The sequence below is a fragment of the Corvus hawaiiensis genome, chromosome 3 (genome assembly GCF_020740725.1).
Source record: "Corvus hawaiiensis isolate bCorHaw1 chromosome 3, bCorHaw1.pri.cur, whole genome shotgun sequence".
In the NCBI taxonomy this organism is placed as follows: domain Eukaryota; kingdom Metazoa; phylum Chordata; class Aves; order Passeriformes; family Corvidae; genus Corvus; species Corvus hawaiiensis.
The window spans coordinates 14,502,777-14,524,771 of record NC_063215.1 but is presented as its reverse complement, the minus strand read 5'-3'; the positions used below and the strand labels follow the sequence as shown (position 1 = coordinate 14,524,771).

The window sequence follows — 21,995 nt, the reverse complement described above, 5'->3', positions numbered from 1 at the left end:
ATACATCTTTTTGTTGTTTATGAAAGAACACAGCTGAAAGAGTCTATTGTAGCAGATGATGCTGCTGTGCAGTGACTGTCTCAGGCTCTGAGCTCAGTTCTGTTCTCATCACCATCAATGGGAGTTTCAGCATTGCCTACCCTGCAACTGTCTCTTTTATTGATGTCCAGGTGGTGTAGTACAGCCTAGCAAAGAACTTGCATGTGAGTCTTATGTTCTATACTGAGTGCATAAGGACTTCAATGAAACTACTATCTTGGAATCTGCAAGAGGTGCTGGAAAAATAGTGAAAACAATAGACACTGGAAGTCTTTAAAACCTATACTGTTCAGGAAGGTATCTGCTTAAATTCACTCATATTTAGAGATCCATTAAAATACTTTTTTATCTTTTAAGCATATCTTAATGTGCATGTTAGTCATTTCTGGGGGACTAAATATATTAAACAGGAGGTGTATTATTAATGTGGAAGCAGCAAACTAAATGCTAAATACTAAATAAATCCAGGAGCAGGGGAAATAAAGCAAATGACTTCAACCATCAACATACGTGTAATTTTTAATAAAACTGCAGATACTGTTTGAAAAGGGTGTTTGAAACAAGAACAGTAAAGTTGCATTAGGAAACAATGGTCGAATGCTCTGGATTGAAGGTTGCTTGTCCAACCTTAATGCATATCTATTATATGAATGCATTATAATAATCTTTTAATGAGAGAAATCCCTGTAAGATGGGAAAATAGTCTTTGCCTTTAGTGTGGTGTAAAATTAGGTGTGCTTAAAGCTATTCACTTGCCCTACCCTTAAAAGCCTATGGAAATACACAAGAAAAGTATTTCTGGTGTTGAGGGCACAATAAGTCATAGGAGGAGATGTTATTCTGGAAGTAATGCTTTTCTCTTTAGAGATAATTGGAGACATTTATGAGTTTCAGAGTCTCAAAGTCTGACAGTGGTTTTGAATTCAACTGGTTTTAATGCACTTTTGAAAGTTGTTACAATTTCCTGACTTACAAGGTCCCTTTTGTCCTTTAATAGCTCTCTACAAACTGTAAATAAATGCTGTAAATAAATTAGGTGGGAAATCCTAATTTTGTGTAAAATTGTTAATTTATGAAACAGGAGAATACCCCAGTACAGGACTCTTCATCTCTCAAATGTCTCTTAAATACAAAGCAGGGATCAAAATCCAGGTTTTTCCACCTTTTGCGTTTCAGGTCCAAACCATGAATTACGTTGGACAGTTAGCAGGGCAAGTATTTGTAACTGTGAAGGAGCTCTATAAGGGACTAAACCCAGCCACACTGTCAGGATGTATAGATATAATTGTTGTACGTCAGCCAGATGGAAATCTTCAGTGTTCCCCTTTCCACGTTCGCTTCGGGAAAATGGGAGTTCTACGTTCCAGGGAGAAAGTGGTAAGAAAATTTGACAATTTTTGTATGTTCTGTCTTCTGTGAGCGTGGAAGTTACTGAATGTTCTGTGGTCTGCTAGTCAAGGTTTTCTTTAGACACCCTTTATAAAGAGCCTGAATTAAGACAAGCTTCATTTAAAATGGTTGTTACTGATTCTTGCAGTTCAGAGCATAATTTGTAAGACATTGCCTATAATAAAAAACAAAACTAGCCATGACATTTGTAACATTTATATTCAATAAAGCAAAATTTTGAGTGTGCTAATTTAAGCCTGTACTAAATTTCATTAGTGACTCTATTAAAACCCCTTTCTTTGACATGTTCAATGGTAGTTCCAAAAAGGGAGATATTTGTGAAGTAATATTTTCAGATAATAGAACCTAGAGGTTAATTGAAGCTAGAAAAAACAGTGAGTACCTTGAAATAAATCTAACCAAGCTGAGTGAGCTGACAGTGTACCAGATGTGAAGTTACCGGTGTGACAGATTATTTTAGGAAGTAATTTGTAACTACATATAGTCTAGGTTCTAATGCAGCTAGAATTTTCAGCAGAAAGATCCTAAAGTCAGCATGGACATTGTTCAGTTCTTACTTAGATCAGAAGGAAATGCCAGTATTTAGGATAGGTAAAAGTTGAAAAATATTACTGTGCCAATGGTGTACTGTGTCCTGAAATACAACATAAATGTAGACTTGTGCAAGTCTCCAAAAAATTTACAGTGAAAATGGAGTTGTTTCCTACTATTCCCTGAGAAGCATTTGCCCAGTGCCAGCAGCAGGACTAACTTTCTTTTCATATGAGAATATATTTGTTTCCTTCCAGGTTGACATAGAAATTAATGGAGAGGCTGTAGATTTGCACATGAAACTAGGAGACAATGGGGAGGCCTTTTTTGTGCAGGAGATGGATAATGATCAGGTAAGAGTAAAAACTACTTATAATTCATTAAAAATACCATGCTTGCTCTTTAGACTCAGTTTTGAGTTCAGGAATCTTGTTGAAAAATATAATTTTATCTATTTTATAGTTTTGAAAGTTTCTGGACAATTTTCTGCTACGGAAATCTAATGCTGTCCTGTTACTTTGGGGTTTTTTTTTTTGAGTTGCTGAGATTTGAAAAAGCTAAAGATAATCACATAAGTAAAAAATAAATCATGTGCATGCCAGTGCGTGAACAGAAATGGCATGTACAGAGTTCACATGCTCCAAAGTTGTGTGCAAGAGGTTAATGTCCAGGGACCTGTTTTTTGCAGAAATCTTTAATTTGAACATATGTACCAGACTGCCAGTAAAAGTGCACGTGCTCTGTAAACATCTGTGCACACATTAATTCTGGTGCTCCCTATAAACATGATCTCACAACTATTATTCATGGGGAGCTATATTTAAATGAGAGTGTCTGCTGTTGAGCTGTGGTTAAATACTGGTCCAAATAAGTTATGGTTACACTAACTTTGAGTAGTCTACACGTAATGTAATATCAGAAAATTTTTGCAGGCATTTCTCTTCAGATATCCCCAATAATTTTTGTTCAGAGCAGGATGAGTTTTCAAATTCCTGTGTTGAGTATGACAGTACTAGTTTCAGGTGAGAGCTTTGTGAATATGCATCTCTATATCTTTATGTTTAAAATTTTTGTGTGATAACAGTTATTTGGTGGCTGAAAACTGCTGGAAATACTTCCATGAATGCCTAGAGATGTAAATATATGATTGAATAGCAGGATGTTTGTGTGACCTAATTATAAACTATTGACCTATCTGACTACTATCTGTCATCTGTGTTGAGAAGGGGAATTGTATTTTACAAAATCTTCTTCTGCTCTGCATCTTACATGAGGTGGACAGAGACTTATGCTGTAAACTGGCCAATATTAGATGCTCAGAGGATGCTGTATCAAGAGTATTGTCCCTGGTTTGTCTAAGGAAATGCAGCTATGGCAAAATTTCCATATGCTATAGGAGCATAATGAACATCCAGATGTCTGATCTTTGTTATTTTTCTGAGGAGTGAATAACTTAGATTTTGGTAATTGTGCATAGGCCTTAGAACCAGTTGTATGACTGGTGAAAGAGCTAACATGTTTAATGGTTTGAATTTTTTCTTTTTCAGGAGGTAATTCCTTATCATCTCTCCACATCTCCCATTCTGTCTGAGGGGACTGCTTTAATGGAATCCCAGCTGAAGAGGAATTCCATAGACAGGATACGAAACCTGGACATCAATGCATCCTCACAAGTCCTGCCCCAAACCCATGGATCCCAGCCTTCTACTGAAACATCTCCAGTCTGTAGCTCTGTGAAAAAAAGAAGGAAGAAGAGGAGGAAGTCAACTCATAAAATAGACAGCTTAAAAAGAGAAGACACACATGGAGACACATCAGAAGATGAAGACATGTTTCCCATAGAGATTAGTTCGGAGGAAGAAAAAGAGCCCTCGGACAATTCAAGGTATCAGTGGATTTGAGATATGTGATGGAAACCTAGGTTAATGTTCCAGTCCATGTCTTCTAGAAGTAATTTTTAAGTCAGAACATATGGCTGATGAAGGTGTTACTTTAAATCTTTAGACTAGAAAGCTTTTGGGAATGTTAGTAATTAAAGTCATGAAAATGACATTAAAAACGTAAGAAGAACCCTCTGTGGTGGTGTGAACTAGATGGTTTGAATCAGATAACATTTATCTCCTTTTAGTTCAGGTTATACTAATTCTCTGCGACAGGAGAATACATATCATATACATATCTGATGTATATGACAATTCAGTAATCAAGTATGGTTTTTAAATGTCACTTCTTTTCCTCTGTTTAGGATCCCTGTGCCAGATGTGTTTGTTGATGATGTATCTGACATAAAGGCTCCTGCAGTTTCTGTGCTTTCTCAGTCTGCACCTTACCCTCATTCAGATGGTGAATGGTCACCTCTTCAAAGGTACTTTTTCTGATAGTACAGTTCTAGATACTACCCTAATTTTAATTTTTCTGGTAGTGTCTTCTATGCCAGTGCTATATGAAGTCTTACTAAAGGTTTTGATGGCAAACATGGTCACTGACCATTATTAGATGAGTGCTTTTTATTTTTGCAATAAGATAGTGTACCAAAACATCAGGCTGGCTTTTTCCTTGATGCAGCAAATGCATACATACAAATGCAGGTCCATAAATTCTGAAGAATATTTTTATCTGTTACTGTCACCGTTTGCATATAAATACTGTAGAGAGGATGAATGCTTTGTGAAATCTGAATGCCTGATGCACACCTCCCATAAGGACTTCAGTGAATATAGTTCTATAAGTCTTCAGTACTTTGAGTGTAATCCTTTTAAGAATTTGCCAGATTGGAGTTGATATATAAAAAAAGGTGTTTTTTTTTTTTTTAAGGAATGTGAGCTTTTAATGTCCATTTTAATATAGACATGAAATATTTACTGTGTGGAAAGAACACTTACAGTAATTTTCTTGATTTTTCCTGTATGTGTGTTTGTGTGCATGTGTATACCTTTCATGTCAAAACCAAGCAGTTTGGACCTCCCTTCTTGTGTCCGTCAAAAAGGGACATTTTTTGCTTAACGTGCATTGCACTATAATTCCAGTTAGGTCTGTGTGTGTGTGTTGTCATGCACGTGTGCTCCACACCCCTATGCAGGCTGCTGGAGTGCAGCAGTATTCACAAGACCTTGTCCTAAGAAGTCTAATCTCAATATCCTGCCTCTGTAGTTGAGGGGCAGAGGAAGGGATTGTGAGATTATTTTGGGGCGAGGGCTAAATTGAAATATTTTGAATAGAGTTCGAGAAACGTTCTCCAGTGCCTGCAAAGCTTGACCTGCCCTTTCGATGGCTTTTGGAACTGTATGTTCTGTTTGTTTCTTGATTGCAGTATCCTGGATTTTGAAAACTCTCAATGTAAATTCAGTGTTTGTGTAGCTAATGCACAAAGAGTTTATCTTAATTAGCACTTGTCAATAGTGACACCTTGTCTTTCTTTCTCCCAACATGCTCTTCTGCCCAGTAAGGCTATAGACTGTACAGGGCAAACCTCTCTCCTCGCTGTTCCAGCAGACAGAGGCCTATCTAACTCTTGTCCTCAACAATCTTCTCACTTTTCTCTTCCAGACAGGTAGAACAGTTGTCCTCCCTCTTTTCTGGACTGCTTTTTAATCCTTTTAACACTTTAGTACACTTTTAACACATTAAGTCTATGTGAATGCATTGAATTGAGAACTGTACTTATTGCTAACCCAGACACTTTGAAAGTGACATTGGAAACCACTTCTTTTGCTTGCTTCTTTGTGGGCATTGAGTCGAGGTAACTTTACCTTGATGAATCATCCACTGAAAGAGGGTAGCTGATATAAAGTCATGGCAATGAGAGCCTGGGTTAAAAATCAAGTTCATTAAGATGATAAAAACCCAAAAAAGTAAGAACTTAGCTAGTGAATTCATTCCTCTAAATACTGATGTTTCCACATAGCTTTTTACAATCAGTATATATTTTAATGTCATTTTTATCACATGGTTTTCCTGAGTTGTTTGCTTGTCCATAGGTTGCTAAAGTAAAAGCAAAACAAAAACCTCAGAGATTAAGTTAGCAATAAAAAATGCAAATCTTGTAATGGGAGGAGCCCAGTGCCAAAAGAAAACTTCTTTCCTCTGTTCCATGGTTTGGGAGGGGGAAAGACTTTCTGTATGTTGGATTGTGTTGGGGGGAAACCTTGCACAGTAAAGATGACGCAGTAGATAAGGGATCTTGGTTGAGGTTTAGGAGACTGAGACTAAGCCTTTGTTGTAGTGTAGGATTCCTCTTTTCCACAGAGCTAAAAGTGAATACAGATACTTTCTGTGTTACCTTAAATTCAAGAAGTCTCAAGATTCTGCAGTCAAGCTCTTTTACTCCATTAAGTCAGTGGAGAGAGGTCACAGCAACACTAAAAAATTTAAAGTAGTAGACCATGACCTCTGCAATTCTCCGTTAATGGTGGGAAAGCTTTGAGTAATAAATCAGGCTAAGTTACTCATTTCTTACGTCAACATAGTTGCCATACTAGGTGCCTAAAGCCCTATCAAAACTGATAGTCTTGAGGTTTTCTCAGCTTCTGGGTCTGCCCTCTTTAACCTGACCATGTAGCAGCGCTAAGTCAAAGTGAGATCCTGGGATATTCAAAACTGTTCTCCTTAGCATGTTCTCTTGGCAAAGAAAGGCAGGAGCACAGGTTGGGATGGAGCAGGGATGTGCTCTAGGTAGCTCCATGAACTTTGCTCTGGAGGTCATCTGTCTTACAGACTAGGTAGACAGCTAAAGTGCTGTAGCAACTTGTCTGAGTGAGACTCTGTGTTTGCAGCTGTTGAAATAAGAAATGCGTGGTGGGTCTTTCAGCAATATATTTCCCTCTGTGTGAAATAAGGCATGCTATTATGGCCACATGAGAGGAGGGTCAGAGGCTCTCAGTCATTGCTGTGACATGTGCATGATGTAGGCCTCTTTCCTTCTGATTATCTTTTCACAGGTATTTTTTGTCACGTAAGACAGGACTTTTTCTCAGGTCACACTCCTCCTTTTCCAAGCATCTCTTTGCTTCCAGTGGAAAATGCTGCAAAAATCATTGTAGTCTGTTATTGCAGAACTGCCAACTACAGGCCAAGTTCCTTGTTCTTTGTCATTAGATTAGATTAGGTGCAGTCATAGCTGTTAAGGAATACACAGGACTGTGACACAAATATTCAGCATCTATAGGATGTGAATCAGAGATGCTGATCTAAATGACTGAAGTTTCCCTTCCTTCTTGTGCACTGTTGACAGGATGGGTGGCTCTGGTTTGATCTGCAGTATCTCAGCAATCTGTGCAAGGCAAGGAAATTTCAGCTGGGCTGAGTCTGTGCATAACTTAGGGACACAAGAATTGCAAGACATAGTTCAGCCCAAGGCAAACCCAGATCATTGGGCAGCCATTGCAGCAAGAACCTTCAAAGAGCAGAACTCTGCCTGCTTTAATAGGCACCACATATATGAGTGCCATATTTCTGGTACTTCTGTTGTGTCTCTGAGAATATAAGTCATGGTGCTGAGCAGCATCTCAGGCTCTTCCCCACTCAGCTGTGTGTACAAGGGAACTGTATTTTCAGGGAAAATTACTGAGAAGACGAGGTTCCCCTCCACCCCAAATCAGTTTTCTTACTGCAAAATGCAGAGGTTCTACCCAAACTGAAGCAATACCTCTGTTCTCTCAGGGTGTCTGAGCAAGTGAACTTGGGCTGAACAAGGCCAGATTGGAGATTTTCTATGTAAACAGTAGGTATCTTGGAGGTTAAAATGTCTATAGTGCACAGGGTAAGTAAGACATGAAGTGACAAGGCTTCCTTAAATCTGGATATTTTAGGCTTAAAGCAGCAGTAGGGGCATTATTGCCTACTGAGATTTTCTGAAGTGCTTAGGCTCCTGATTTCCAAGGTTTCAGTGTCCTGTAAGTATGGAAAATACTGCAAATCCTGCAAACTTTTCAGTGGGAGATTTAGAAGTTGCTGAAAAACCCACTAAGCATTTCTTGAATCCTTAGAGATTGAAAATACTTTTAAAATTGCATTGTATTGATTCCTTCATCTGTCAAATTGTAGGTTATACGCTAAGGACTGATAAAAAAATTGAAATTCGTAGGCCGTAAAAAGATGGGTTATAAATTTTATAATTTAATTAGGTAACATAAATATCTGTGTCTAAAAAGTCCTAGTGTTTGTCCATATTAAAAGTGTATCTTACTGCATAGATGAAAGCAGTGAATAATGCAGATAATTAGGTTGCTGTTATTTCAGATGTGAATGTGAAGTAATTATGTTCATGTGATCAGTGAATTCCCTACTAGCTGGCTCTGCAGAATATTGAAAAAGAGAGGCTTCATAGCACCTTCCAGTACCTAAAAGGGAGAGGAACTTTTCATAAGGGCATGTAGTGGCTTTGAACTGAAAGCTTGGACTTTTGTCAAGAAGTTCTTCACTGTGGGGGTGTTGAGGCACTGAACAGATTGCCATGAAAATTTGTGGATATCCCATCCCTGAAAGTGTTCAAGGCCAGGCTGGATGGGGCTTTGAGCAGCTGGTCTCATGGCAAGATGATTGGACTGGATGGTCTTTAAGGTCCCTTCCAACTCAAATCATTCTATGAGTCTACCTTTACATAAATCTTCATGTTTGATTTATTCTTTATCTTTTTCTGAATAAACTGAATATCCAAACCAGTTTTGCTGTTCCATAGGATTGTAGAATCACAGAATGATTTAGATTGGAAGGGACCTTAAAGATTATCTTGTTCCAACCCCACTGCTATGGCCAGGGACACCTTCCACTAGACCAGGTTGTTCAGAGCCCCGTTTAGTCTGGTCTTCAGGGATGGGTAGTCCACAACTTCTATGGGCAACCTGTGACAGTTTCTCACCACCCTCACAGCTTTTTATCCATGAACACCCTCAAGTAATTCTTCCCAGGGCTGCTCTCAGTCCATTCTCTGCCCAGCCTGTATTGGGATTGCCTCGACTCAGGCATAGCACCATGCACTTGGCCTTGTTGAACTTCATTGTGTTAGGCACTCATGAGATGGAAGCCTTTTGTTTTTGAGAATGAAAGTAACTCAGTTTGGACCTTTGATTTAGGAATGTTGTAGATTCTTTTGTTGCTTTTAGTTTTTAAATCAGGATTGGATGAGTATACAAAGACATGTTATGGCTCAGATAAAAATGCAGGCTTTGTTGAGGAGGTTCTGGGGGAAATACTGTGACGTGTTGTACAGAAAGGCAGAGCAGATAATCTGATTTTTTCCTACTGTCCTTGAAATCAGTGATTCATTATTTATTAATGACTGACTTGACATCACATTCTTGACTTCACCACATTAAAAATATGCTACAGGCTGATAATTTACTAATTAATTTTTAAATATTTAATAGCAAGTAGTTATCAAAACAAACAGTTAAATACGTTTAAACTGAAAGGGCTCAAATTCTTTGTGTAGCTCCTGCTGTTTTCCTTAAAAACATCCATCCAATGGTACAACTGAACAAGTTAGAAAGGAGTCAACTGGATTCCTCAGACTAAATTATAAACTTAGTCAGGATAAGGTGTCTTGTTGATGTGAGCGAGTAATTTCTGCACTTCGCATACATTATAACAATACTAACATCTGTTCATCTGCTGCTGTTGGTACCATCCCCATTCTTTTTTCCATGCAGAAAACCAAAAATCCTCCTGAAATGTTCGGGTCCAGTGTTCTTGTTCCATATCTTTCAGCTTCTGAAATCCTCCTTCTCTGACATCACTTACTGAAAAAGGGATGAGACCTCTGAATGCCAGTGTAAGAGGACCCTGAACTGTTTAAACCATTTTTCTATGTTTTCATACTTTTAGTTGGCTCTTGATTATTTCAGTCTTCAATCCTTTGTATTGGTGGACATCAGTTTGAAAAGTATTTAGTGTGCTGTGGTTACTTTTGTAACATTTTTGTTTGTTTTTCTTTAGCCCTTCAGATTCACGTCCTCCTACTCCTCAAAGTGACTCAGAATTAGTCAGTAAACCTACAGACAGAAGTGGACTGAAGGATAATCCTCACATGCACTGGGCATGGGGAGAGCTACCCCAGGCTGCAAAGGTATCCAACATAAGTTCTTTAATTCCTGCTCGCATCTATTGTGCTTTAATAGGGCCCATGTGCTTAGTCTACTGCAGACTGGTGAAGAGGAAATGGATCCTGATTTTACACAAAATTACAGTGTTTTATGTAAGAGAATTGAATCTTGCTCCGTAGGAGGTATAGGAAAGTACCTTATGGCATGGATATTCTCAACACTGATGATACACAGAAAACGAAGAAGTGCCTACTAGTCTTGTAGACTAATCTTGTAGACTGTTAGAAGCTTAAAAACCAGAAAAAAATCAAACCCAATGTCCATTGGTAAATCATTGAAATTCATAAATGATCTTAAATGGAAATCAGGTGCTTGGTGTTACCAGTCTGATTCACAGAAATTAAAATGGGCTGCTTGGGTACAAGAGCATCCAGAGTCACCTGCAGTTCTGATCTCTGGATGTGCAGATGTGCTGTTCTCTTGGCTGAGAGGACTGGCTTGATGCCTGTCTCCTCCTGGAGCCATTTGTCCCAGTTAGGTGTGGGATCTGTGCAGCATTGTCTCCAGTGCTGCACAGAAACTGTCGGCAGCTGCCCACACTGCAGGCTGGTCAGGTGCTGGCTGGCTCCTCGTGATAGCTCTGTAGAGTCACAGCATTCACACAGGAAAGAGGAGGCTTAGGGTTTACACATGCAGCAGGGTATGAGAAATAGAGGTCAGGTTTCAGTGGAATACTGCAACTATGGGGGCTGGGATGGTGCAGAGTTTGGCACCTCCTGGTGAAGGCTGGTTCTCTGCAGAAAGGACTGCAGGAGAGATGGGCTCACATGCAGTCTAAAGAAGAAAAAATTCTGCTTTGCAGGCCAGGGTAGTGGGCATCTTGTTCAGAAAGACTTAAATTCTAAATCTGGGGATTAGACAATGTCCTGGAGCCTGAGAGCATCTTGACTGTGCAAGGACTCCAGTCTGCTACCTTCTATTGTTTGTCAGGTTTATCTTCTGATGGAAAGCCAGGATTTTCACAGGAAGAGAGGAAGGCAGAGCGGGAGGTGGCATGTTCAGGTGAATGAAAATGAAGACTGTAGAGCACATTGCAGAACAAATCTTTCCTGGTCCCAAGATGCAAATGAATTTTGCACAAACACACAGCAGAGATGTCTTTTCCATATTGTAGTTTCTCAGTTAGTAGTGGCTTTCTGCTGTAGTTGGTCATCTTGGCAATCTGATCTCACTGGAGTAAACAGAACAGGTTAAACTGGCTGTTAGATTTTTTAAGAGCTTTTCTGTAATCTGTTTAATTTTCCTCACAGGCCAGTGTTCTGCTCAAAGCAAAGGAACCCAGCATGGCAGATGTAAATCCTGAAAGCACTCACTTTCGGGTCATCCAAAGTTCTCCTGTAGAGGAGTTTAACACAGTGTCTCCTCTGCCTGCCCTTGGACAAGCAGATGCAGCAATTGCTGATGAAAGTGAGCCCTTACCAGCTGAGACAAATAAACCAGAGACAGAGCTGCCAGGAGCAGCTGAACCCCCATTGCCTGCAAACGAAGAAATAAAACAAGCTGCAGCTTGCTCAGCCCAACCGACTGGCAAGACAGATTCCCCTACCAGAAAGAAAGGTAAAGCTCTTGATCCTGCACTTTTATGTGTATGATTTTGTCTTCAGATTTCATGGTGATAAAGCATCTTATTGCTGTATAAATTAATCTGTGCCCTGAAGGTGCTTTCAGATCAGGAAAGGAATAAGCTTTGGAATGAGCCCTCAAAACCTGAGTTGTGCATCAAGCTGTTCACATGAGATATGTATTAGATAGAAGATTCTGCTTGGTTAGAAGTTTTTAGCAGTTCTGTGCATATGAGCAAGACTACAAAACTTACTCCAATCTTGTTCACATTTGACGGATTCAGGGATTTCACTTTTTTGTATAAGCAGACTGTAGGTCTGCTGGTTCACCTGAGTGATGTGTTGCTGGTAATTGTGGAAACTCTCTGCTCTAGTGCAAAATTGTAATATGTCTTTTGCGCAAGGAACGGATTTGCCATAAAATAAGGTGATTTTGTTTTACATGCTTTTCAGTTCTGTGTGTACATTTTATAACAAGTGAACAAGTGTTACAGTCTTCACATGAAATTTATTTGATTACAAATGTTCTGTTTTACAGCACTGATTATTCCATAATTATGTAACTCTACATAAGCCTAGCTTGTGCAGCTGCTTTTTAATCAGTAAATATACAAGTTTCTTAGCCTCTTCCCCATGCATTCTACTGTCTTTGAAAACAAAAAATGATGTGTTTCTCTGCTTACTATTCAGTCCTTGTATAGATTTTCTGGTTGCTTTTGTGGTGCTTGGTGTTGGAAATCGGGACAGTGAGAAGCTGTGGTTTGAGAATGAATTCCAAATTAGGTTTTGGCCTTACAGTGGTTACTTGTCTAGGTGAACTGGCAACAACAGTACAGTAGTGGCTCTATGTTGGTCCTAGTGACAGGCCTAGAAGGGGTGTGTTGTCCCCTACGGTGGTGCATCTGCACACACAGCACATCAGGTGTATGTGCTTAAAAGTGAGTTGTCTCCATAATGAGCCAGTTATAGTGTGTTAGTGACTATATTTTAGTCTGTTATTTTCCCTTTTCAAGGAGGGATGGAAGATTAGTTCTCAAAGAGTATATGCTCTGACTGCCATGCTGTGATAATAGGCCTATGCAAGTACTTAGAAGGTTTTCCCTTTGCTTTTTTCTGGTGGTAGCCACTGCCTTCTGATTCCCAGTGATTTTGTCTGGGACAGGGAGTCTTTAGCCTGTTTCAAAACTAGTCCTCTGCTGTCCCATTTTGTTAATTCATAGTTTGAACAATGTAGATATGAAACTTGTTTTGAAATTTTTGGCAGTCTTGTTTTGTACAAATACGGTTCAGAAACGGTTATAACTTGTCTGGTTTCTCAATCTTAAAATGAATAGCTAAACAGTAATAACAGCTCTGGATTAATATGAATTAATATTAATTAATTAATAATTAAATAGTATTAATTAATAGGCTTATTTTTTCTGTGCCTTACAGACAAACGGAGCCGGCATCTTGGTGCTGATGGTGTCTATTTAGATGACCTCACTGACATGGATCCAGAAGTTGCTGCACTTTATTTCCCCAAAAAGTATAAGTTCTTTTCTTATATTTTTATTTTTTAAAGAGCTCTTATCGCCTTCCATATTTAGATCAAACTCTTCATTGCCAACCAGATAAGACGTCTCTTTCAGGGTTCAAGCAGAGATGAAGGCAGAAGGAAAGTAACATTCTGTAGAGAGGAATATTAGAACTTTTGGAACTGCATTTGGGCATGAGAAGAGTGCTTGCAGGTGGTTTTCTGTTTTGGTCAATTAAGCATATATATTGATTGTGAATGGTCATGTGATATACACTGATGTTTGTGAGTGTTACTCACATGTCCTGGGGGAGCAGTTGGCCTTGGGATATATTTATCCCCATGTCCTGACTTATTACTATAAAGAACATATCTTACTGTTAACAGTATTAGCAGAAAATTATTGCTCTGCTGTTGCTTTACTGTGGTTGATCACCTATAAATATGAATATCAGAAAATAGTTTTTGGAAGATGCATGACAGAGTTATATATGAAAATACTGCACCCTGAACATACAATTTCCAACTTGTTCTGATCTTTATTAGAGTCTCTTGCAACATTTATAGTTCTCTTTCGACATATACTCTAGTCACTTGATGAAAGTCATTGAGCAACAACTAAAGCAGCTTGTGTACTTTATTTTTCTTTTTTTGCTTGCTTAAACTCAGCTGTTGTAATATTAACATTTCAATAAAACTGAGAAGAATTAGTTATATGGGGAAAATGTTGGATTGAAAATTTCTTTCTCAAATGCATTCATATAAATCCGGAGTGGAAAGCAGAGTTTGATGAGCTTACACTTTGTAATAATGATCTCATCAGATTTTAAGTGGGTATAATGATTTATTGTTTCTTAAAATTTTAAGCCTAGTAGTTTACATGGAGAGTGTTTTCTCTATATATAAATGCACATAAATACACAAACATACACATCATTTTTTTGGGTTTAGCTGTCAGTTTAGTTAATATAAATAATAAACTAATATGCTTACTCTTGTTCCTGTGTGGGAATAGTTCTACTAGTATAAACTCTGCTTACTGTACCATTATTTTGTCTACTAAGATTATACAGTTTATTGTCTTATTTTCCTCGCTCTTGTAAATAAGTGAAAATATAATTATACATGCCTATTTTAGGCAAGTAAGTAGAAGCAATATAATATTTGAGGGCACATGAAGGCCCTATGTTACTTTGTTTTGTTTTGCTGTAAAATTGAAATTTTTTAAATTTTGTTTTTCTCTAAGCATGTGTCAGATGTAAACAGTGCTTGTTGAAGGGAGTGAATTTGGAAATGGATATGTGAAGACTGAATTCCTGAATTTTCTTTTCCAGTGGGGATAATGCCCAAAGCAGGAACACGACTGACTTGGGGCCGCGGCCAGCCAGCCACTCCCCGCAGTCTGTCGGGAGCTCAGGTGTTGACAGTGGAGCTGAAAGCACCTCGGATGGAATTCGGGATTTGCCCTCCATTGCCATTTCTCTCTGCGGAGGCCTTACTGAGAACAAAGAGATAACCAAAGGTACAGGATGGCTCTCTGAATTGCAGACGTGTGCTGGCAGCTGGGTTTGAGCTTCCCAGCCTGAGGCTGCAGAGCCCTCCTGTGGCTGTGCTCAGCATTGTGTTGAGAAGATAAATACTGGCCATGTAATGATAAACTTCCTAGAACTTTTCATGCTTAGAATAGTAGACTCACATAGGACTTAGGATTTTTAACACATTTGAACAATCTGCTATATATGAAAAATTTTGAAAGTATTTTATTGGTACTTTTACTTCCTGATAGTGCTATGTTTTGTATCACAGTCATGTTAATGATACTTTTGCCACTTAGTACAGTATAAAGCTAGGAAATTCACAGCTGTTGGAGTCAGGAATGAAAAAGGTGGTCCATAAACGGGGACATGAGGAGAGGGAGTTGAAAAGTTTAACCTGATTCCTGCCCTACCTCCAGTTTCTTGTGTAACTTTTAGATAAGTCACGATACTCTGTACCTTAAACTTCCAGTGGCATAATGTGAAAATAAATGTGTTAAGACTTGCATTTTCTGCAGTAATGTGGCATCGTAAAATCATATGAGCCTGATGCTACACTGACTGATGCTCAGAAGCTACTTATTAAAACATTTCATATATCCTGTGAATTATTTGGGTCATACTGTCACCTGAATCACTTGTAAATTTACATAACTTTTCTAAAAGGAGATTTCCTCCCTCACAGTTCCATCCCTGAGCTTTCACTTCAGGTTGTATTTTGAAAGGAAAGACACCCAGAAGCAAACAAAGAAACCCTCATCATCTTCTGAGATTGAGAATCTCTGAACAATTTGCTTCCATATTGCAGTTAACTCTCAGCACCCTCACAATGAAGGTGAAACAAATGTGTCCAAGAGGTGCTAAGAGGTTTAGGTCAGCCCATCCCAGGCATCCATAAATGCATGCTTTACAAGTGTAACTTTTTCCCCCCACAGAAGAATTCTTAGAACATGCAGTAACATATCAGCAGTTTGTGGACAATCCTGCAATCATTGATGACCCTAACCTTGTGGTTAAGATTGGAAATAAGTAAGTATATTTCAGAAAAAAAAAAAATACTGTTGCAACAGCAAGACACTTCTGTGTCACTTCAGTGCATTACATCAGTACAACTGTAGCTGAAAATCAGGTTTTGAATGTTCATAGCTTGGATTCATCCAGAAAGAGTCAACTCCCTAGTGAATTCAGGTCCTTCTAGTTACCTTTCCTCCTTTGAAGAAAGTGAAGAGCAGTTTCAGATGACCTATTACAGCTAACTGACGCAGTTTGACTTTCAAGAAACTGCTATTAAATGCTAATAGTATTCACAGTCAGTTGACAGAGTAAAAATGAAATGTGATGTGAACTTGCTAAGGCTTGCCTGGAGCCAGATTGAATAATTAATATTTACAGGATGTGTCAGTCTGCTTCTAATCACTCAGTAAAAGCGGTTTTTTTGTATATACTGAATATTTTTGCTAATACACCTCTGTGGAGGCATTGATTTTCAAGACTTGTTAAACTTCACCACCGAGTATGAGGTTTCCATTTCTTCAAGGCTAAGACATTATTTTGTATGTTTATATTGCTGGCAGCAGGGCAGTGCTGTAGGCTATGCCAGATGCAGATTTTTGGGGATTCTTTAACTTGAGAGCTCCTTGCACCTGGCAAACAGTGTTAGAGAAGAGATCATGACTTTGTGCTGTGCTTAGAGGTTTGGCTACCCTTAGTCATAGACGTGGCTCATGCAAGGCTGATGTACCAGGTGATAGTTTGTATTGTGTATGCTGCAGCCTCATACCTGACCCTCTCTGTGGTCTGAGGTGAGTCACTCACTGCTTCCCTGACACAGCTCTGTGAATCTGATGTATTTATCTGTCTACTGAATGCATTGGGAAGAGAGATCTTAGTGAGGTTCTTAATGTCATATTCTCTTAATGTTGTGTGAGCTTCAGCTTCCCTTGGCAATGGATACTGTAATTGTCCTACTGTCTGTAACAAGAGCTGAGCCATGTTCAATGCATAATAGTAGGAGCTTGACATGCTACAGACTATGGCCCCTAAGTTTTATGTAGTTCCTTGATGGAAAAACACTGAAAAAGCTTGTAAAAAATGTGGCTTGTGCTGTGATAAAGTGGAATACGATAAGGACTTTGGCTGGATGGATGCAGCCAGAGAGTTGCAGTCAACAGCTTTGTCCAGATGGAGGCTAGTGATCAGTGGTGTCCCTGAGCCCTCTGTCTTGGGACTGGTGCTCTTTAATATCTTTATCAGTGACACCGACAGTGGGACCGAGCGCACCCTCAGCACTTTTGCAGATGACACAAAGCTGAGTGGTGCAGTGGGGTCAACAGAATGAAGTGATACTATCCAGAGGGACCTGGACAAACTTGAGATTAGGGCCCACGAGAAACTCATGAAATTCAACAAATTAAAATGCAAGGTGCTGCAGCTGGTGTGGGGCAATCCCAGATATGAGTACAGGCTGGGAGATGAACTCCCTGAGAACAGCCCTGCAGAGAAGGACTTGGGGTTCTGGTGAATAAAAATCTGGACATGAGCCAAGTGTGTTTTTGCAGCTCAGCTGAACGTGTCCTGGGCTGCATCCAAAGCAGCATGGGCAGGTCGAGGAAGGTGATTCTGCCCCTCTGCTCCGCTCTGGTGAGACCCCACGTGCAGTGCTGCATCCAGCTCTGGGGTCCCCAGCACAGGGAGGATGTGGACCTGTTGGAGCAAGTCCAGAGGAGGGACATAAAGGTGACCAAAGGAATGGAGCGCCTCTCCTATGAAGACAGACTGAGGGAGTTGAGGTTCAGCCTGGAAAAGAGAAGGCTCTGGGGAGAGTTCACTGCAGCTCTTTAGTATTTAAAGGGGACTTAGAAAAAAGAGGGAGAGCAACTTCTTATATAGTAATAGTGATAGGATACAGGGGGACAGCTTTAGACTAAAAGAGGAGAAGTTTAGATTAGATGTTAGGAGAAATTCTTTATTACTGTAGGGATGGTGAGTTACTGGAACAGGTTGTCCAGAGAAGTGGTGGATGTGCCATCCCTGGAAGTACTTAAGGCCAGGTTGGATGGGGACCTGAGCAGCATGATCTAGTGGAAGGTGTCCCTGCCCAAGGCAGGTGAGTTGGAATTAGATGATCTTTAAGGTCCCTTCCAACCCAAACTATTCTGTGATTCTATGATGACTTGAGTAATGTGTGACAAATACTCTTTCTACTCAAGGCCGAGCTTCTCTTGCATACCCTGAAAAATACATGTGGTAAATACCTGTGAACATACTGTGGAATAAGATGGGTCTGTTATTACTTGTGCAGGCCAGAGTTTGACCTGTGCTTCGTGGCTTTAACCTGCCAGGTGGTAAATACCAGGTAGATTGTGAATTGGGACCTTGGGATTACAGAATGCAGTAATTGTTTCTCTTGCATGCCCAGGTACTACAACTGGACGACAGCTGGACCCCTTCTGCTGGCAATGCAGGCATTCCAGAAACCTTTGCCAAAGGTGAGATTGAACATGAAGGCTGGCAAGAGGAGGAGTTTTGAAATTATGCCATTGATTAAGGGAGGGAAGTGGGTTGTTGTGCAAGAGAATCTTCACATCAGTAAAATCAACCTTCACATAAACATTTATCTCTCTTACATTATGGCCTAAACAAGGACTAAGTTTAGTCTGTGAATAGTGTTTGTTTGCTAGGCTAAAGTTACTACAACTATTTTGAAGAAGGAAAACTTCTTTTTTACTTCATTAATATAGGTTGTAAACATAAATTATATTGACCCATGTTTTGTGTTTGCTGTAGCTGAATACTTGGTGTTTGCTTTCCATTTTATATGTATACAGCATACATTATTTAATAAATACAAATAACTTAAGTGAATAAGCTTTAACTACTGGATGAGGAAGGCCTGCAGCTTGCTAGCTTTTTCTTTCTTAGTTGGTTTTTCATAACCTATGTAGATAGTGCCAGATAGGTGTGACTGTGTGACAACTGTGTGTGTTGGCTTATATAAGTTTGTTGAAGAAGTTAGCTCAATTCCACATGACCTGGTGCCACGTAGATGCTCATGACAGAAATACTATAAATGTATATAAACAAGTAGTATCACCACTGACTATTTTGTGTCCTGGTTAGCCATGGATTTAATAAATTTTGAAACCTAAACCTTCCTTCTGCCATTTTCAGCACTTCACATATCTTTGGGATTGTTCTTGTGAATTCAGATGCTATCTCTGTCGCCATCACTGTGGACTAAAAATTTCTTAAAAGCCCAGAATGCTTTCCGCCAGTATTTCTTTCTTAATGCCACATTACCTATATATCCAGTCATGTGCAGCTGCATGGTACCATCCCTGTATAAAATAAATTGAACCTAAAAATCCCAAGTATCTGGTAAACATGGCTTGAATTTAAAAGATGTCACAGAGCCAGCTGTTTTGTGCATTACTGCAAATATTCTAGTAATCATAAAAAGTGGGATTCATCCCATGGAACTCAAATGCCCACCAAAGGTACATAGTTATCCTACTCTGTATTTGTTGGGTGCTTACACAATGTGATTCAGACCTTGATAGGTGCCTATTGGGTCTTCAGTGGCAATAAAAATAATGTAACTGCATTTTAAATTAAACACTTCAAAGCCTAAGCCCCAAATGTCTTGGGTTTTGCCTAAGATGGGTAAAAGGAATTTCTTTTCTTTCCTCATATACTTTAGATAATATAGTGAAAAGAAAACCCATTGAAAAACTGAGAAAAGGGGTCCATTGTTCCACACGTTATCTGAACACAGCCCACTCTTAATTGCTGAGAGTTCTTAGATTTTTTTTTTAAATTTTTTTAAATCACTAATCAACATCACAGCTTTCTTTTGGTGACCTTACTTGCAGTGGAAGCTATCATCTCAGAAATACAGTGGCCAAGCTGTTCCAGGGCATACCAAAACCTGTGGTTTGGCCATACCAAACCCTGTGGCTGCTTTTACCACAGTGTTTTCCAGTTTCATCTGTTGCTTCTCTCTGAGTGAAAGAATTCAGCTCCCGTTGTTACAATGCATAAGGCTCCAGTCATTATGGATATTGAAAGAAACTTTTCTACTGGTGTCTAGTATGTAGAACCAATGAAAAGTAGAAAAGGTTTATAAAAAAACCAATTCTAACGTTTTTGTCAAATTCTTAGCATGATTCATAAACTCATAATTCATAAACTCATAAAAGCTAGTAACTGCTTTGCTTTTTTCCTAAGCTGGTGATTAAATATGAACTTTGTGAATAACTCTCTTGCATGTCAGTTTGTTACTGTTTTGCATGATGCCTTCTTCAGGAAATGATTTTTTTTTTTTACATATAATTTGTACTAAATAACTTAGAAACAGTAGGTTCTCCATTCTAGACATTATACTAATACCTTTTTATGCTTCTTTTCTTCTTTGATTTGATTTCTTTTTCATTTTCCTTTTAAAAATACCATAAGTATTCATGCTTAAGTTACTTTAGAGCAGCTCTGGATACCATTAGATTTTGCTTTAGTAGAATTTATGGTCCACAGACAGTATGTTTACTTTTATTCTATTTATTATCAGTTAAAATTGTGCGTTTGGCACTTTTTCATTTACATATGTCAGGTTGTCCTTTATTTTGGGCCTTTTTTATGTTACCATCCATTTATCACAGGCAACTGTGGAATCTATAATGAGGGACAAGATGCCCAAAAAAGGTGGAAGGTGGTGGTTTTCATGGCGAGGAAGGAACAGCACTATCAAAGAGGTAAGTTTAAGAAGCAAGCAGTTTCCTTCTGGTTGCAGTGGGAAGGATATCTGCATATTCATCCCTCAGACCTTTACTTCAGAGAGTAACTTGGTATTCGGTTTGGCTGAGGATATACACATTAAACACAGTCTGAAGCCTGATTTGTTTTGACTTCAGAAGGCTTTGGATCAGACCCTACCTGAAATGTTTGCCTGAAGAGTTTTGATTTTGCATTTAGTTTCATTACACAAATCTGAGGCAGTAGTATCTAATGTATTAAATCTCTGTTTGGGAACCTAGAATCAAAGAGTTGTGCCGCTAATTTAGAGTTTTCACACAGATTACCTACCTTTCTGCATCTTTCTTTTGATGGTTGAAGAGCAGACTTATTTATGAGTATTGTGAGCTGTAAAACTCAGCAAAACCTAAGATGGAAAACTGACTATATATATTGGCTTGAAAGTCTTTTTGAGTTTCTTTTCAGAGCATTAAAATTTTGTGATAACAATCTTAAAGTCACGGATGAACATTAGAAAACTGAAAAAAACAAAGCTTTACGTGAAATATTGATCTCCTGTCTAGACATATTTAATCTTTAAAGTTGGCTAGTAAAACCTCTTCATATTAATTTATATTACTGTAGCATTAGTACTTGAGGGGAGAAAATTACTTCTAATACAATTTTATGGTTGTGCCTCAGTCAAGAACTTCTTTAGCCTAGCATTAAATAGCCATTATACTTATCTGTGGGTATGGGTTTCAGCATGAGATTTTGGTTTTATAGTTGTTTAAAGTTTTTAGAATTTTCTCTGGAAGTATTTGGTTATCTCTTGAGCTGTGGCAACTTTAAATGGAGCTATTTAAAGTAGAACTATTCACTTTTTAAAGATCTTGTGGAATGACTTTGATAATGTTCAGCATCTACTCAAGATAAGAGCAGTTGGGAAAGTTTTGCTGGATTAAAAATTTTAATGATTCTATAAGAGGTAATCTGTGTTTTTTTTTTTTCCTCCTTCAAAGTCATATTTTGCTTTCTCAGGTGAAATCTATCTATTTGAGGTGTATGAACTGAGTAGCTATGGAGTTGATCCCAAAACTTCAACAGTATTAGATGTTAAACCTGGTATTTCTCTACTTCCTCCCTGCAAAACTAAATCTTAATTATTCTTCTGAGTTTAATAGTTGCAATTTTTAGGTCTTTGTACTGCCTTTATTCTTTAAGGGCTTTACTTTGCCTACAAGCAAAGGAAACAAACATGCTGTTGATTTTTACCAAGTCTGTACAAGGCAGAATTTGATTTTCAAATATTTTTTCTAAAATCACTTGCTTTCTGCTCAACAGGAGATGCACAGCTACTCATACTTGTATTTTTACAGGAAACAAAGCCAGAGCAAGGTATGAGTGAGAGTGGACTTACAGAAGACTCTTCACAGATGAGCAGGGCAAACAGGTACCCCCCCTAAATCATCTGTACCTGAAATAAACAAGAGTTACAATTTAAAAATGAAAGCAAGTTACCTTATCTATTTGAACAGAGAAATACTGTGTCAGTGAAATACTTTTAATTTGTTAC

At 38.7% G+C, this 21,995-nt stretch overlaps 1 protein-coding gene across 3 annotated transcripts in view; it reads left to right on the top strand.

The window, feature by feature from the left end:
- Nucleotides 1-21,995, top strand: part of LPIN1 (lipin 1) — a 60,539-nt gene that overhangs the window by 20,577 nt on the left and 17,967 nt on the right. The window contains exons 2-15 of one of the 3 annotated variants that reach the window (XM_048297954.1): nucleotides 1,216-1,416; nucleotides 2,238-2,333; nucleotides 3,528-3,865; nucleotides 4,226-4,345; nucleotides 5,423-5,530; nucleotides 9,913-10,042; nucleotides 11,330-11,636; nucleotides 13,076-13,169; nucleotides 14,492-14,679; nucleotides 15,628-15,721; nucleotides 18,111-18,180; nucleotides 20,147-20,224; nucleotides 20,347-20,439; nucleotides 21,799-21,872. In XM_048297954.1, the coding sequence (XP_048153911.1) occupies nucleotides 1,225-1,416; nucleotides 2,238-2,333; nucleotides 3,528-3,865; nucleotides 4,226-4,345; nucleotides 5,423-5,530; nucleotides 9,913-10,042; nucleotides 11,330-11,636; nucleotides 13,076-13,169; nucleotides 14,492-14,679; nucleotides 15,628-15,721; nucleotides 18,111-18,180; nucleotides 20,147-20,224; nucleotides 20,347-20,439; nucleotides 21,799-21,872 (1,982 nt within the window). In that variant the 5' untranslated portion in view covers nucleotides 1,216-1,224. The remainder of the gene's footprint in view (nucleotides 1-1,215; nucleotides 1,417-2,237; nucleotides 2,334-3,527; nucleotides 3,866-4,225; nucleotides 4,346-5,422; nucleotides 5,531-9,912; nucleotides 10,043-11,329; nucleotides 11,637-13,075; nucleotides 13,170-14,491; nucleotides 14,680-15,627; nucleotides 15,722-18,110; nucleotides 18,181-20,146; nucleotides 20,225-20,346; nucleotides 20,440-21,798; nucleotides 21,873-21,995) is intronic. The other 2 variants (XM_048297953.1, XM_048297955.1) reach the window with 2 other exon arrangements.